Source organism: Drosophila montana, unplaced genomic scaffold (genome assembly GCF_035044405.1).
Source record: "Drosophila montana isolate Dmon_TW-CO22-7 unplaced genomic scaffold, ASM3504440v1 contig_1505_1, whole genome shotgun sequence".
Classification (NCBI taxonomy): domain Eukaryota; kingdom Metazoa; phylum Arthropoda; class Insecta; order Diptera; family Drosophilidae; genus Drosophila; species Drosophila montana.
This window is the reverse complement of record NW_026996452.1, coordinates 4,056,003-4,070,000: the sequence shown is the minus strand read 5'-3', so window position 1 is coordinate 4,070,000 and position 13,998 is coordinate 4,056,003. Positions and strand designations below refer to the sequence as shown.

General features: G+C 40.7%; 4 protein-coding genes across 4 annotated transcripts; 2 read left to right on the top strand and 2 right to left on the bottom strand.

Moving 5' to 3' along the window:
- Positions 1–607: 607 nt before the first annotated feature.
- LOC135434099 (arrestin domain-containing protein 2-like) lies at positions 608–3,917 on the bottom strand. Its single transcript, XM_064690509.1, has 5 exons — positions 3,571–3,917; positions 1,921–2,064; positions 1,650–1,861; positions 1,009–1,591; positions 608–950 (listed from the first exon to the last, which is right to left on the bottom strand). The coding sequence occupies exons 1-5, from the start codon at positions 3,683–3,685 to the stop codon at positions 724–726; spliced, it is 1,281 nt and encodes a 426-aa protein (XP_064546579.1). The 5' UTR covers positions 3,686–3,917; the 3' UTR covers positions 608–723.
- Positions 3,918–5,662: 1,745 nt separating this feature from the next.
- On the bottom strand, positions 5,663–7,563 carry LOC135433180 (arrestin domain-containing protein 3-like). The gene is made up of 5 exons (XM_064689171.1): positions 7,449–7,563; positions 6,870–7,016; positions 6,603–6,811; positions 5,948–6,545; positions 5,663–5,887 (listed from the first exon to the last, which is right to left on the bottom strand). The coding sequence occupies exons 1-5, from the start codon at positions 7,561–7,563 to the stop codon at positions 5,667–5,669; spliced, it is 1,290 nt and encodes a 429-aa protein (XP_064545241.1). The 3' UTR covers positions 5,663–5,666.
- A 702-nt stretch (positions 7,564–8,265) lies between these two features.
- Positions 8,266–10,720, top strand: LOC135436941 (arrestin domain-containing protein 17). The gene is made up of 3 exons (XM_064694720.1): positions 8,266–8,469; positions 9,099–10,112; positions 10,183–10,720. Exons 1-3 carry the CDS (start codon positions 8,355–8,357, stop codon positions 10,446–10,448), a joined length of 1,395 nt encoding a protein of 464 aa, XP_064550790.1. The 5' UTR covers positions 8,266–8,354; the 3' UTR covers positions 10,449–10,720.
- Positions 10,721–11,222: 502 nt separating this feature from the next.
- LOC135434080 (arrestin domain-containing protein 3) lies at positions 11,223–13,766 on the top strand. Its single transcript, XM_064690458.1, has 4 exons — positions 11,223–11,493; positions 12,047–12,396; positions 12,459–13,014; positions 13,085–13,766. The coding sequence occupies exons 1-4, from the start codon at positions 11,382–11,384 to the stop codon at positions 13,285–13,287; spliced, it is 1,221 nt and encodes a 406-aa protein (XP_064546528.1). The 5' UTR covers positions 11,223–11,381; the 3' UTR covers positions 13,288–13,766.
- Positions 13,767–13,998: the final 232 nt, after the last annotated feature.

Below are 13,998 nucleotides of genomic sequence, written 5' to 3'. Positions count from 1 at the left end.
CAAATTCCCCACTTTATGCTGTAGTTAATGGTATTTAATAAATCATTTTCTCCATCTTAACGAATGTATACAGAAGAGCTAAAACAATACTCAAGGCTTGCTGCGCGTTAGCATAATTATCTTTTCCATATTTATATCTTTAGCGGAAGTTGCAGACAGTCTAAAGAGCATTTGTTTATAATCATACAATTTTTTAATCTAAAGAGCATTTTTTTTGGAATATTACAATACTTGTATTCTTGTATTTTGAGTAATATTTTATTCGGCTGAGCAAAAATATATATATAGAATTGTAATAAAATACTTCAATTTGAGGTTTCTTATTCAGATTGTATACTAAATATAACATTCGTCCTTTAAAGGTTTTAAAGTTTTAAATACAAATATTATCCAGTCCTCATATTGACTGTAGAGAAATACTTTAAGCACCAATAACTTATCCTAAGTTATATATATATTATTAGCTTTGGCTTCTCAATAAGCTTCACGCCAATTTTTTCTCTTTGCTCCCTTTTTTCCATACCAAATATCAATCTCCAACCTATTCCGTTTTAAGTCCATTTTCTGCTCACATACCATACTTTAGGTTTAAGTTAATTCCTATATCTTTCAATTTCTATATCTTTTCATTATATTTCATGCACATTTTGTTCCTGACTAAAGACTAGATTACGCTTAGATTATAGTTTATAGCCTGTATATGGTGTATATCCTTTGCTCCATTCACAGCCAAGTGCCGCCCTTGCTGGCGTTCATATCAGCATTGGGAAATCCATTTGGATCCGTACTAGCCATGGGCGCCGTGGGACTTGGTATATCAAATATGGGGTAAAGTGGCGCGAAGCCATGCTCATCCAGACTCAATGTGTTCGGTGGTGCAGTGGCTCGCATATTATTAACCTTGTCGAGCTCGGCGCGCATATGCAGTGCCTCCTCGTAATTGGGTGGTGCTAAGGATTGGCATATGATTATAACCGTAAATATAGTTGAAATCAATCAGAAACATACGAATGCTGCCATCCACGGACCAGGGCGCAATGGCATCAGCAGGTGGAGCAGTGCTATCACCCAGGGCCTTGGCATCCAGGGCCTGTGGTGGTTGGCCCTCAAAGCCACGTGGTTGGATGTGGGCGTGCTCCGAGAGGGGCACGCTGCCTAGGGTGATGGGTATGGTGATTAGCTCGTTGCGATGACAGCCCTTGACCCTGGCCTCCACCTCCAGCTGGTAGGCAATCTGTATGATCTTGCACAGATTGAAGCAGGTGGGCGCCGTGGCGGGCACACGCAGCCAATAGGTGAACTGTTTCTTGCAGTGATGCGGCACGGGATCACCCATCATCTTGGTCACGAGTAGGCGCTCGTTTCGCGAATGCGCGGTGCCCAAATGCTGGGCGTAGTAGGTGACCATCATGGCCAGGTTCACCTGCAGCAGCTCCACAGGTATATGGCTATCGTTGGTGACCAGCATGCCCACCTGTATGGTCTGGCCGCACACGAAACCCGTTTGCGGCAGCGACAATTGCAGCTGCAGCGGCGCCGACTTGCACGGCCAGCAGCAATAGGTCTTCTGCGTTTCCACTTGTGCCGGCATCTATAATATTGAATATCTTATATGGACACTGTTAAAACACCTGCAATGCCACACTCACCCTCAGTAGCGGACTGTCATAGTTGAGGTCCATGATTTTGAGCACCGTAAAGCAGCGCGTGTAGAAATTATCAAATTTCCAGGGTCGGACCAGCGCCACCTTTGTCATATAGCGCACTCTGCCGTAGTATCCCTCGATGGAGGAGGGGCAGCTCGCAGGTATTTGACAGGCAAAATTATACGTATGTACGCCAGGCTCAAGCGAAACTTGTGCTGCAACAGTTATTTGAATATTGGAATGGAGAGCTTTTCACATTAGTGGATTTACTTACTGCTTTGGCTCGAGCCAGCCAGATAGGTTTGGGAGGCTATATAGTCTTCGCGGGCGCTATATGTATCCGAGGACTTATTCTTGCCAGTGCCACGCGATTCCGTCCAATGGGTTTCGGCAAATCCACTTATGTTAAATGTTACAGCTATATTGAAATAGTATAAAAGGGAATCAGGTATTTAAATGAAAAAAATATGCATGCATAAGTCGATGTACAAAAACAAAACATATTTCCGCTATGTATATTAATAATATGATGGATGCTTAACGAATCAAATTGAAGACTTTTTACATTTTTCAACACTTACTTTCGCCTTTTACAGCACACTGTGCGAAAGGAATGGGTGAGTAGAAAGGAGTTCTTAAAGCCAACTTTTGCCTAGACGAATACAAAATAAATCTAAATTTGCATATTATATGAACTTCCTTAATCTGCACAATAAATAAAACAGCTAATAATGCTGCGGGAAAGAGAAGGCGCATATGAAGAAGAAGAAATAAGCGAACAACTTCCTGTCGATCGCATGTACAAAGCTTTTTTGCTCAATGTAAATGCTGCAAAGCGCAAACGAGACAAAACGTCGCACTCTCCTTTTCACCACAGCAGCCTGGCAAAAATGATGGATGAATCTGCGCGTGGTGAAATTCGTCTGGCACCTGCCTGTGGTCAGTTCAGTTAACTGCACCCGCGCTACATATACATATACATATATACATATACGAATTCTGAGCGACGTCACAAAAAAAGCTCCTTTGTGTTTTCGCCAAATCGTATATGTATATTTTACTTGCAATCTGTTGGCTGTGACGTCAGAGCGCCACACACATGAAACCGTGGGCATTACCTAGTTGAAAATAAACACGCTGAACAATAATTTCAGTACATGAATTCCCTATGTACACATTGAATATAATATGTACATATATTAACAATATACACAAATTTTTAAAGAAAAACAAATCATACAAAATGTTCAGTTTACAAAAGTTCTTCTTTTACTCAGCTGTAAAGTTTTTATTGTTTTTTCTTTCTTCTATTTTTTTCAATAAATTTTGATGAGCTGTCAGTAAGAAATTTAGACAGAACGTCCATTAAATCATCTAATATTTGGACTGCATGCTTGTACAAATTTATAATACAAATTGCAACAGCGGCTGTAACATTTTGCGTCTAAATATTGCACTTTACAGATGTTAAATATAAAATGAAATATAATTTATGAACTGCATGCAATTATTTATATATCGATTTAAATGAGCTGCACTTGTGCGAAAACCCCGATTCCAGAATTCATTTATTTAAAAAGCTTAAGAGCTTAGGAACTATTTATGATAATACTGATAAAAATGATAACTTGTAAGAAAATGATTATAAATAGCTTGTCAACAAACTGTTTAATATCATCAGCTACCAAATTTAGCGCGTGCCTTGGAGAAAAAGGCGAATGAATCATTTTCTATTGCCGCGGGGCTGTCCTACACAATTTACAATTCGCACATTAACTTTGCACAGCTCTTCACCTGGCTGCCGGATAAGATAAGAATGAGTCATGGGGAAGAACATTTGATGTTTAAAGAGTTTTTATTTTTAATGTTAATTTTAAAAATCGCACCAAATACTTAGTATGTATATTAAATGCCGGGCTCTTACCTTTGACCAGCTTTTGCTTATCCAATTTCAAAGTGACTTTCCCCGTCACCACTTGACCCGCAAAGAAGGTGCCATGGGGATTGTTATCGAAATCAATTATGCAGGTAACACCCATTATGTGTTATTACAGCACGCCAATATATATGTGTGTATATTTGCACTTATCTGGCCAATAATTATGGCTGTAAGTATTTATTGTTGCGCGCCGCCGATTCGCCGCAATTCGCACTTGTCGCTATCGGAATCCAAAACACGACTGATTTGATTGTAATTAAAAACCAAGCGGTTCGCTATTTACTTCTCACATAACGGGGCAACAAGTTTGGCAAGTTCCGCGACACGTCCAAACATTCCCATTCGGCCGTTTGAAACGAACTGAGAGTGAAACAAACTTTTGTATTTCCTTTTTGTTGTTTTTTTTCTTTTTCTTTTTGCTTTGACTCTTTGGCGGGCCATTTTTATCTTATCGCCGTGTCAATTATAAACCAAACAGTTTGTCCAAGTGCAATGCACACAGCACCAACTGATATCATAAATTCGGGGTATATGCAGATGTTTGGGCATTAGTATGTTTGGGATTGCAAACATATATAATTTCATTTTATTTTTCAATTTATATTTGTATACCCTGAACCCATTGAAAATTGGTAAAAAGGGTATGTAACAGGCAGAAGGAAGCATCTACGACCCCATAAAGTATATATATTCTTGATCAGCATCAATAGCCGAGTCGATCTAGCCATGTCCATCTGTCTATCCGTCTGTCCGTCCGTCCGTGCGTCTGTCCGTATGTAAATGAAATTGATCGAGTTTGTTTCCGATTTTCGATAACTTGCCCCGTTTCCAAGTAATCGATAAAAATCGATATCGAAATCGTGTTTTTTGAGCAATTTCGGCGAAAAATATGAGCTAGAGTTACCAAATTTGACATGTAGCTTCTAGAATAGTATATATATATCAAGTATTTTTCATTTTATACCTATCGCCTGTCGGAAGAAGAGGGTTCAGGGTATCCTTTAGTCGAGAGCTCCCGACTTGAACCTCTTACTTGTTTAATATTTAAATTTTTTTAACAAAAGATTAAAATTGATTTTGATGAGCGACAAATACTGAAAGGAAACTTATATCGACATATATTTTTTATATATTTATATTGTTTGTGGCATAATAAATTCGGGGTATATGCAGATGTTTGTGCATTATGTTTGGCAATGCAAATATATAATTGGAGCTACAGGGGAATGCCGATTAAATTAAATTATATACTTTATTTATTTAATATTGTTTAAGAAAAGATGAAAGTTGTTGTTTGATGAGCGACAAATACTGAAAGGAAAGAATTATGATTTGCCTGAAGTGTTAAATTTGCGATTTATCTGTTTGAGCTACACTGAGCGAAAACTGATACAAATGAAAGAGACGAAAAAAATTCAACATTTTCAGATTCTAGATGCATTTTGTCAATTGTTCCGAAAGTAAAAATAAATATGTTCTTAGAAAGAGATAAATCTCTCAATTTTGGATAGAAGTTTGATTGATTGTTTTGATTGACTGATTGATTGATTGAGTAGTGATATTTCTGCTTTATTTAATCGTAATGAATTAAATAAAAAAATGATTTGATTACACTTTTGTTTTGTTTTCTAAGCTCAATAAATATATAAATATATAAAATAAATATGTTCGTAGAAAGAGATAAATCTCTCAATTTTGGATAGAAGTTTGATTGATTGTTTTGATTGACTGATTGATTGATTGAGTAGTGACATTTCTGCTTTATTTAATCGTAATGAATTAAATAAAAAAATGATTTGATTACACTTTTGTTTTGTTTTCTAAGCTCAACGTTTTCTGCTAATATGCAGAAAATGTAAATCAATAAACATTGAAACTGGAAACTTGGCGCTCGGCTAGAACATTATTCGAGGTCAGTTTAGCTTGGTCTTTTTAAGCCCAAACAAAACGATAAATAAATAAAATTGAAAATTTTCTTAAAACTAATATCTAAAACCAAGCCGACATTTTTGCCAAACATTTCGCTTAAACAATTTTTATTTACAATTCAGTTAGATATCTTAAACAATTCTCTCGCGTTCTCAGAACCAAGTGCTACGATCAATATCTTCGGCTCTATCGCCCTGCCAACTCTCCGCCAGGTTGTTTATATGAAAGACAGCATAGAGCGGTGTGAAGGCGCAGTTCTCCTTGGTCTGCGTGGTGGACGGGCTGAACTCTTTGGGCTTGGGCTTGGGCTTGGGCTTGGTGGATTTGATTAGACCCTCGCGTATGTGCATGGCCTCTGCATAGCTGGGTGGAGCTGTTGAAAGACAAGGGCTTCAGACAAGTTGTACGTATATCCAGGCTATGGCCGACCCACCTATCGTAGCGTCTGCAGCCCAAGGATTGAGGGCGGCTGCAGGCGCCGCAGCTGACACATCATCCACCAGCACCAGAGCCTTCTCGTCCAGCTGCTGTGCCACAACCTCGACTTCAATGGGAATGGGGCGTGGCTGTTGTGTCAGCTGCCTGGTTAAGGGCACATTGCCTATCGTGACGGGCATATGGACACGCTCGTTGATGTGCCAGCCCTTGACCTTGGTCTCCACCGCCACCTGGTAGGCGATCTGTATGATGCGGCACAAGTCAAAGCAGGTGGGCGGCGTTGCCGGCACGAGCAGATCAAAGGTGAACTGCTTCTTGCAGTTTCTCGTTACGCCCTCGCCCTGTTGCTTGCTGACCACAAATCGCTCGCTGATCGTCTTCACACTGTGCTGACTGTAGTAGAGCACCATCATCACCAGGCTGGCCTCGATCTGCTCCACGCGTATGTGACTGTCATTGGTAACCAGCACGCCCACCGGTATCTTCTGGCCGGGCACGAAGCCTCGCTGGGGCAGCGACAATTGAAGCCGTATAGGCTCGGAGCGGCAGGGCCAGCAGTTATAGGTCTTCTGATCCTCCGAATGGGAGGGCGTCTAAAAACCAACCACATTTGAATAAGTTGTGAATAAAATAGACACTTTTTCACTCACGCTCAGAAAAAGTCCCTCCCTGTTGAGATCCATTACTTTGAGCACGGTAAAGGGTCGTGCGAAGGTCTGATCAAATTTCCAGGGTCTGATCAGTCTGACATTTACCATGTACCGCACACGTCCATGGGTGCCTTCAAAGGAGGAGGGGCACACAGCGGGTATTTGACAGGCAAAATTATAGACATGGCTGCCAGGCTCAAGGGCGACGTCTACGATATATAGCAAGTGATGGGGAAATAATCAAGATCTAGACATTTCAGTTCTTACTATTGCCTCCAGCAGCCAATAGCTCCACCTTGGATCGAATATAGTCCTCGTGTCCACTGTAAATCTCTTCTGTGGTCTTGTCATCCAAATCGGTTTCATCTTCTGACCAACAGGTGCTAGCAAAGCCTTTTATCTTTAATACTATAGCTGGCAGCAAGAGTAAATATTTCGCACAGATTATAATTATAAAATACCATATATTTGATGACAGATTAAAGAGCATATATTGACATATGATTATGATTGAAGAAATATATTGCTGGTTATCATAAGGAAGTCAACAAAGGCACATGCATTTTCATTACAATAAGATAAGAAGAAGAAGGTAATATATTATTGCATTATTTTGTCTATCATTCTAGATGCAATGAAAATCGTATGTTATCTGAAATTTGAGTATTCAACAAGCCACAAATAGATTGTAAAAATATTAATAGATAACCAAAAGTAAATATGAATCATATATAAGCTAACAGGCCCAAAAAGAAGGCTACTTATATATTCGCCATATAATTATTATTTCTAAAATTTATAATAACATCAACTCATGCAATTATTTATTAACATTTTATGCCTTACCTTTAACTAGCTTTTCTTTATCCGCTTTTAGGACTACACTGCCAGAAATCAGTTGACCCGCATAATAAACTGCAAATGGATTATCCTTAAAGTCAATTTCACAGCTAACAACCATATTTTCTTCTTTTTTTTTTTTTTAATTTTTTATAAACAATATTAATGTATATGTGTTTCGCAGATTGGCCGCGTTTCGCTTAGCTGGCAAAAATCACACTGAATTTAAAAGAACATAGTTTTTTTTTCTGTCGCCCAAACGGAATTCACAAGTTTTATCTAATCAATACGAAAATATTCGAATTATCTATTTATTTATAAAAAAAAAAAACATAATACTACAACATTTTATGTTACATGTGACAAGTTGAAGAATAAATTTAGTTATGTTAATGCTATGTTAAATAAAGAGTAATATGTTGGATTATTTTATAACAGAAAGCTTTGGGAAATTCCACTCGCAACAGTGGTAAATTGGCGGAAAACGTTTGTATGAAAGTTATTTGTTTACCGTCCGATCAGTTTCAAAATCATTTCAAATTTTTTTGAGAACATTGATTTTATAACATACGTGCCACGGGCAAGGCCGGGTTATACCCGTTAGTAATATATATATTTTTAAGTTAACACAAATCTGTTAAAAGAAAGCTTTAGGGTTTTGAGTCATGCATTAACTCTCGCTGACAAAACGCCCGGCTGAGTCTTTAGCGCAGCCACGTCTGGGATTACAGAGAGTTTGTCATATACTCCAGATAAGATAGCGCTGGGCACCTGTTGCGCGCTCCAAATAGCAGGTTAGTAGCCAAAAAGCTAGATCAGTTACCGTTTGGCAGCGAGCGGGTTCGGAGAGTTCCAGAGTTCGATAGTACGGCACAAATCGGAAATATTGGCCCCGGGGCGGACGCCACAAGTATGTCCAATAATTGCCAAATAACATTCGATCAAAACGAGCATGGCACATATTTTACGGGCCAGGTCGTCACCGGCAAGGTGATAGTCAATTTCAATAAGACGAAAAAACTGCGAGGTATGTCGAACTAGTATATCGGGCTCGCCAATAAGTGCCTAGCTTTACAGCTATTTTGATTTTATCCGATATACCAACTATTTAATGCCAGTTAGTTGTAGTTAGTGTGCGCTGTCCACAGCCAGCCTCGCCCACTTATCTGGGCCATTATCTTATCGGTGTTTTGTATTTATTTCATTTTGCCGTGTTCTCTGCTATTACCATTATATACGTGATTTGGTGATAGCCCAAAAAATTGCCAGAGACACACGCAAAATGCACGATAATTGATGCACAACAAAACGCACAAAAATTATTGTATTATTGGACAACAGATTGTGGGGGGGGGATTCCACCTGGTGATAACTGGTCAATGGCTAAGGAAATGCCAACATTTATTAGTCATCATTTTTACGCGGACCTAAGATTCTTTTGAGAAATAAAACAATTTATATTAAATTAATTATAATTAAAATTAATACTTAAAAATTAATTAATTTGTTAATTAAGAAAAATTTTTTTCTTTTTTCATTGATTCCAAAACTATTACTGAACAAAGACAAATAAATAAATTTTGTAAAATTTTGTATAATTAAAATTCTTAATTTTAAATGATATTAACAATATATTTTTTTATTGATTCCCGTCAGGTATAAAACTACAAATCAGCGGCTATGCCTGTGCTCAATGGCGTCGAAAACATGGCCGAGCGTTGCCCACAAATCAATTTCGACCGGGTCGCAAGCGATTCTTTATGGGCCGGGAGGATTACATTGCCTCGACGACATATCTGATGGGCTCGGAGCAGGGCCAGACGTTCAATATTGATGCGGGCAGCTATACATACACGTTCGCCTGTCCCATACCAAGTCATTGCCCATCCTCCTTTGAGGGCATCTATGGGCATATACGCTACCTGGCCAAGGTGACGTTCATACGGCCGGGTGCCTCGAATCGCACTACCAATGTGGGCTTCACAGTGCTCAAGCTGCTCGATCTGAACCAGGAGAACAAATTGCTGCGCGAACCGGCCAGCAGCGAGGGCATGGAATACTTTTGCTTCATGCACACCAAACCGGTCCATATGAAGGTGACGCTGCAGCAGCAGGGCTATGTGCCCGGCCAGTTTATGCTCATCCATGCGGATGTGCGTAATAATTCCAGCAGCGATTGCAAGAAGCTGATGATTATGATATATTTGCGCGCCACCTACACAGCCGACACGCCCGCCCTGCGCACCGTCTCCGAGAAGATACTGCTGGCGAAGCGCGAGGGTGGACCAGTGCTGCACAATTGCCAGAAATCCTATACGGAATCGCTGCGCATACCGGCGACGGCGCCGACATGCGAGCACCTCAGCAAGGTGGTGCGTGTGTCGTACGAGGTGCGCATTGTGGCCGTGATGAACTGGCTGATGGCCAATCCCAAGGTCGTCATACCCATTACCATTGGCAATGTGCCGCTGGCTACCGTTGGCCCAGCCGCACCGTTTGGCATCGCGGCCGTGCCACGGGATTTGCCCTGTACCTCGGCTAGGGCCATGGAATTGGCCTCGGGCATAAACAATCCCAGCTACGAGCTAACCGAAGAGCTGGAGGACTACGAGCTGCCCGAGGATGGTGACGACGAGTTCGAGGTCGAGGAGGACCTGGTCCCTGAGCTGCGTAAGTCATCCAAAAGCGCGCCTAGCCACACCTATTCTAATCGGCATCCTCTCTGCCAACCTGTTTTCAGCTCCGCCCACCTATGAGCAGGCGATGTTCATGACCGCCGACATTGCGGACACGGATGCCAACACGGTCAGTGAGGCGTCTCGCTTTACGCCACGCTATCCCGTCTTCGATGTGGACACATTCCAGAGTCCGCCGCCGAATCCGCCACAGAAGAAGCGTCGCCGTCGTCGCCGCCGGGACGAACAGCGTCCAGACAAGAAGCAGCCGGCGGAGGCGCGGAACAGAGAAGTGGAACGAGAACCCGTAGAGTCGCCCATCCAGATTTGATTGCTTATCAAATGCAATATCTTATCTTAACAGTATTTATATTAATCAGCGCAATTTTGTGTTATACCCAAGCGAGATTGTTTGCAAAGTGTCTTAGGCAAGATATTTCGTAGATAAACAAACTATATAAAACCGTCTTTCGGCAAAAGTTCAAGTCATGCAAAAAAATACCTGTTTACTCTTATAAAAAACAAAAATACTGAACACAAGAGTTCTTAACTATATATAAAGTTCATAAGGTTAACCCTGCATTAAATATGTATGTTACTTAATATTCTCTTGTTTACATTTATTTGTTATATCAAATTAATCTGATTAGTTTGACTTTTTTACATTATACCCAGCATAAAATTGGTATTTGAACGTTTATAGCTCAATATTCATATGTGAGAAACTTTTAGCTTATCAAACAGCTGTTTCCCAAATATTACATCATCTGTTTTTGTTTACATCTGAGTGTTCTTGAAAGCTACGCATATAACAACAAAACGTGTTGAAAGTTATTCTAATAACGCGAGCAGCGCCAAAGCTTAAAAGCGCTCACTCAGCAGCACTCGTTCTCTCTCTGTCACTCTTATGCTTTTATACTCTTTCGAGCGAACGCTGCCATTTGTAGTGAGAACAATATTAATGAGCTTTCGATTTCGCTTTTTTTGGGTTGGCTCTCTCAACTGATGATGTCACATTTTGGCTCTCTCGCGCTCTCAAACATTTCATTTTCAGCTAATTTGAAATCTTCGACTTTTCATTTGTGCTTGGATTGTTCGGCGCGGCGGGTTTAACGCGGGCTAAACTCGCGTGCTTTGTTCAATTAATAGTTTAAATTCAAGTGAAATATGTTTTATATAATATATATGTAATTTACTTTGCAAATACTTTTGCGCTAGGGTGTGTTTGTACTGTGCCATATAATTAATATTCGTGTCTTTTACCATGCCCTCGAATTGTGTTTTCGAATTCGATCGGCCCCATCCGGTTTACTACAGCGGCGAAACGATTAATGGACGCATTGTTTTAAAAACAACAAGCAACAAGTCCGTCAATGGTAATGCCAGACGCCAAAAGTTAACAGAAAGCTCCTCTAAATTCTGCTCATCACATACTTGGCTTTATGTACATATAAATTTGATAAGACATGCAATGAAATAATGTGGTGTGGTGAAAAAACAAAAAAAACTACTAGGAATACCGCAATTTACTGCGTTATGGTCAACTGCCAGATGCGCTACAGGCTTTTGTGAACTATTCCAAATATATAATTATATAAAATATCTATTAGATAATATCGGAAGGTGTCATTTGTCAGCACTTGCTTCTCACTCTTCACTCGCAAGCTGTTTGTTAAATTTATATAATTCAAAAAAAAAAATTAATAAAAGTAATTTTTTTCTCATTAGCTTCAACGTTATCGAAGTTTTAAACAGTTCGTCACCACTGTGCGTCACGTATTTAATAAAAAAAAAAACAAAGCGCAGCCGGCAGACAGCAGCCGACGACACAAAGCGCAACCTGCAAAAAGGCAAAGCTCAACAGTTTCACACAGAAAGCTCTCTTATGTTTCATGTTTGGCATTTGTTTTGTTTTCTTATCTCGAACAGCCGTCTTCATCTTGTTCGCGGGCGAGGCGAAGGTGCGTTGGGAGGAGCGACGCACGCGCACCGTTAACGGTAAAACTGAAACGTATACGGAATATTATCGTGGCACCGAAAAGTATTTGAATACGCGCACAAATGTGTTTGGGGAGGGCGATTTGCCGGCAGGCACGCACACCTACACATTCTGCATACCCCTGCCGCTGGAATGCCCGACGACTTGTGTGGAGAAGTACGGCAAGATCGGGTATGAGGTGTCACTCGTTGTGGATCGTTCCTGGCGCTTCAACAACGAGTTCAAACAGCCGCTGACCGTGCTGCAGACCTACAATCTGAACATGTATCCGGAGATGCTGGTGAGCGTGTCTTGGCTAATCCATATGCAATGCCTTTAACCTGGCCGTGCCATTCTACACAGATACCCATCAAGAGCGAGGACATCAAGTACTTTTGCTGCTGGCCCTGTTCCTCGGGTCCGGTCATCTCGACTCTGACGATACCCTTTGGCGGCTATGCGCCGGGCCAGAGAATAAACTATACCCTGCAGATAGATAACCAGTCGCATGGCTACGATCTGCAAGGCATTGAAATCTCCCTAATACAGATCTACGAGTTCCGGGCTAGTGTGCCCACCTATAAATCACGCACCCACAAGAATACTCTCTGCCAGGAGTATCAGCCGGAGCAGGTGCGGCGCTTATCCAAGCGCTTGATCAATGCCAGCCTGGTTATACCACCCGTGGCACCCACATCACGGATCGATCGCATCATCAACGTATCCTACCAGATCAAGATGGCCATCAAGACGGGTGATTGCCATTCGAACTCGGAAATCGATATGCCCATCATAGTTGGCACCATACCGCTGGCACAGAGTGCCCAGGATCCCAGCCACGTGGCCGAGTGGATACCCGAAACGCCGGACACGCCAGCGGGTGCAGCAGCCGATCTCCCACCGAGCTATGACACGTGCAGTGAGTACCTCGATTATAATTCGTCAAAGTTTTGGAGTCTCACAAAAACTGCTTCTCATCCCTTTCGCAGAGCCGCCCACGTTCGAGGAAGCCACGCATATTGGTGAAAGATTCGTGGATACGGACGTGAATGAGCACAATCGGACCGACGATTTCGTACCACTCTATCCCATGTACACAAACTTTGCCACGCCCACGGCGCCGCCCGTGGAAGCACCGAATGTGCCGCTGTTGTCACTGCCACATAATCCCAGTGCACCAGCTCGAGATTAGACAACCTGCAAGGATTAAGTTGCTCGTGAATTTATTTGTATGACATTATATTTAAATACCTTATAAGCCTGGTATCAAGTTTATACTTTTTAAGAAACGCATTATTTTATACGTTCTTTAAGTAAAAGTAAATGCATATGCTTATTGTGAATGCGATTGCATATAAATACATGTACGTATATTGTATTAATTATCATGCATGTTATGAGAGCTGCCAACTGTCAATAGTTCTGGCTATTAGGCTGTCCATATACCCTACAAATCTGGCTAATATATCTGTCTTCTAAACAGCCAATATACAACATTATGATTTACTCCAGCCTGGGCTTGGAACATGTATACTCTTCTTACATATATAGTACGAATTTATAGAAAGTTTCTTCAAAATGTTTTGGTTCAAAATTAAAGAGGTTTGAGGTAGACCCAGCCCCAAAATATAAATAGGCTTGGCGCAAATCAAATTTATTAATTTATAGATATTTATTTACGTTAATTTATTTATATTTGCAATTATATGACAAAACAAATTTGTGAAGGATTTCGAAAACAGAGTTCAATTATTGAACCCAAGGACTGAAAGCTGGTTAGCACAGTGGATCGAACTATCTACATTTTTTTTCCAAACATATGTCGAGAAAACAAGAATATAAATTATTATTTTAATATATATTTTATATCCGGGCTCTAATTTATTAAAATATAAAATGAAAC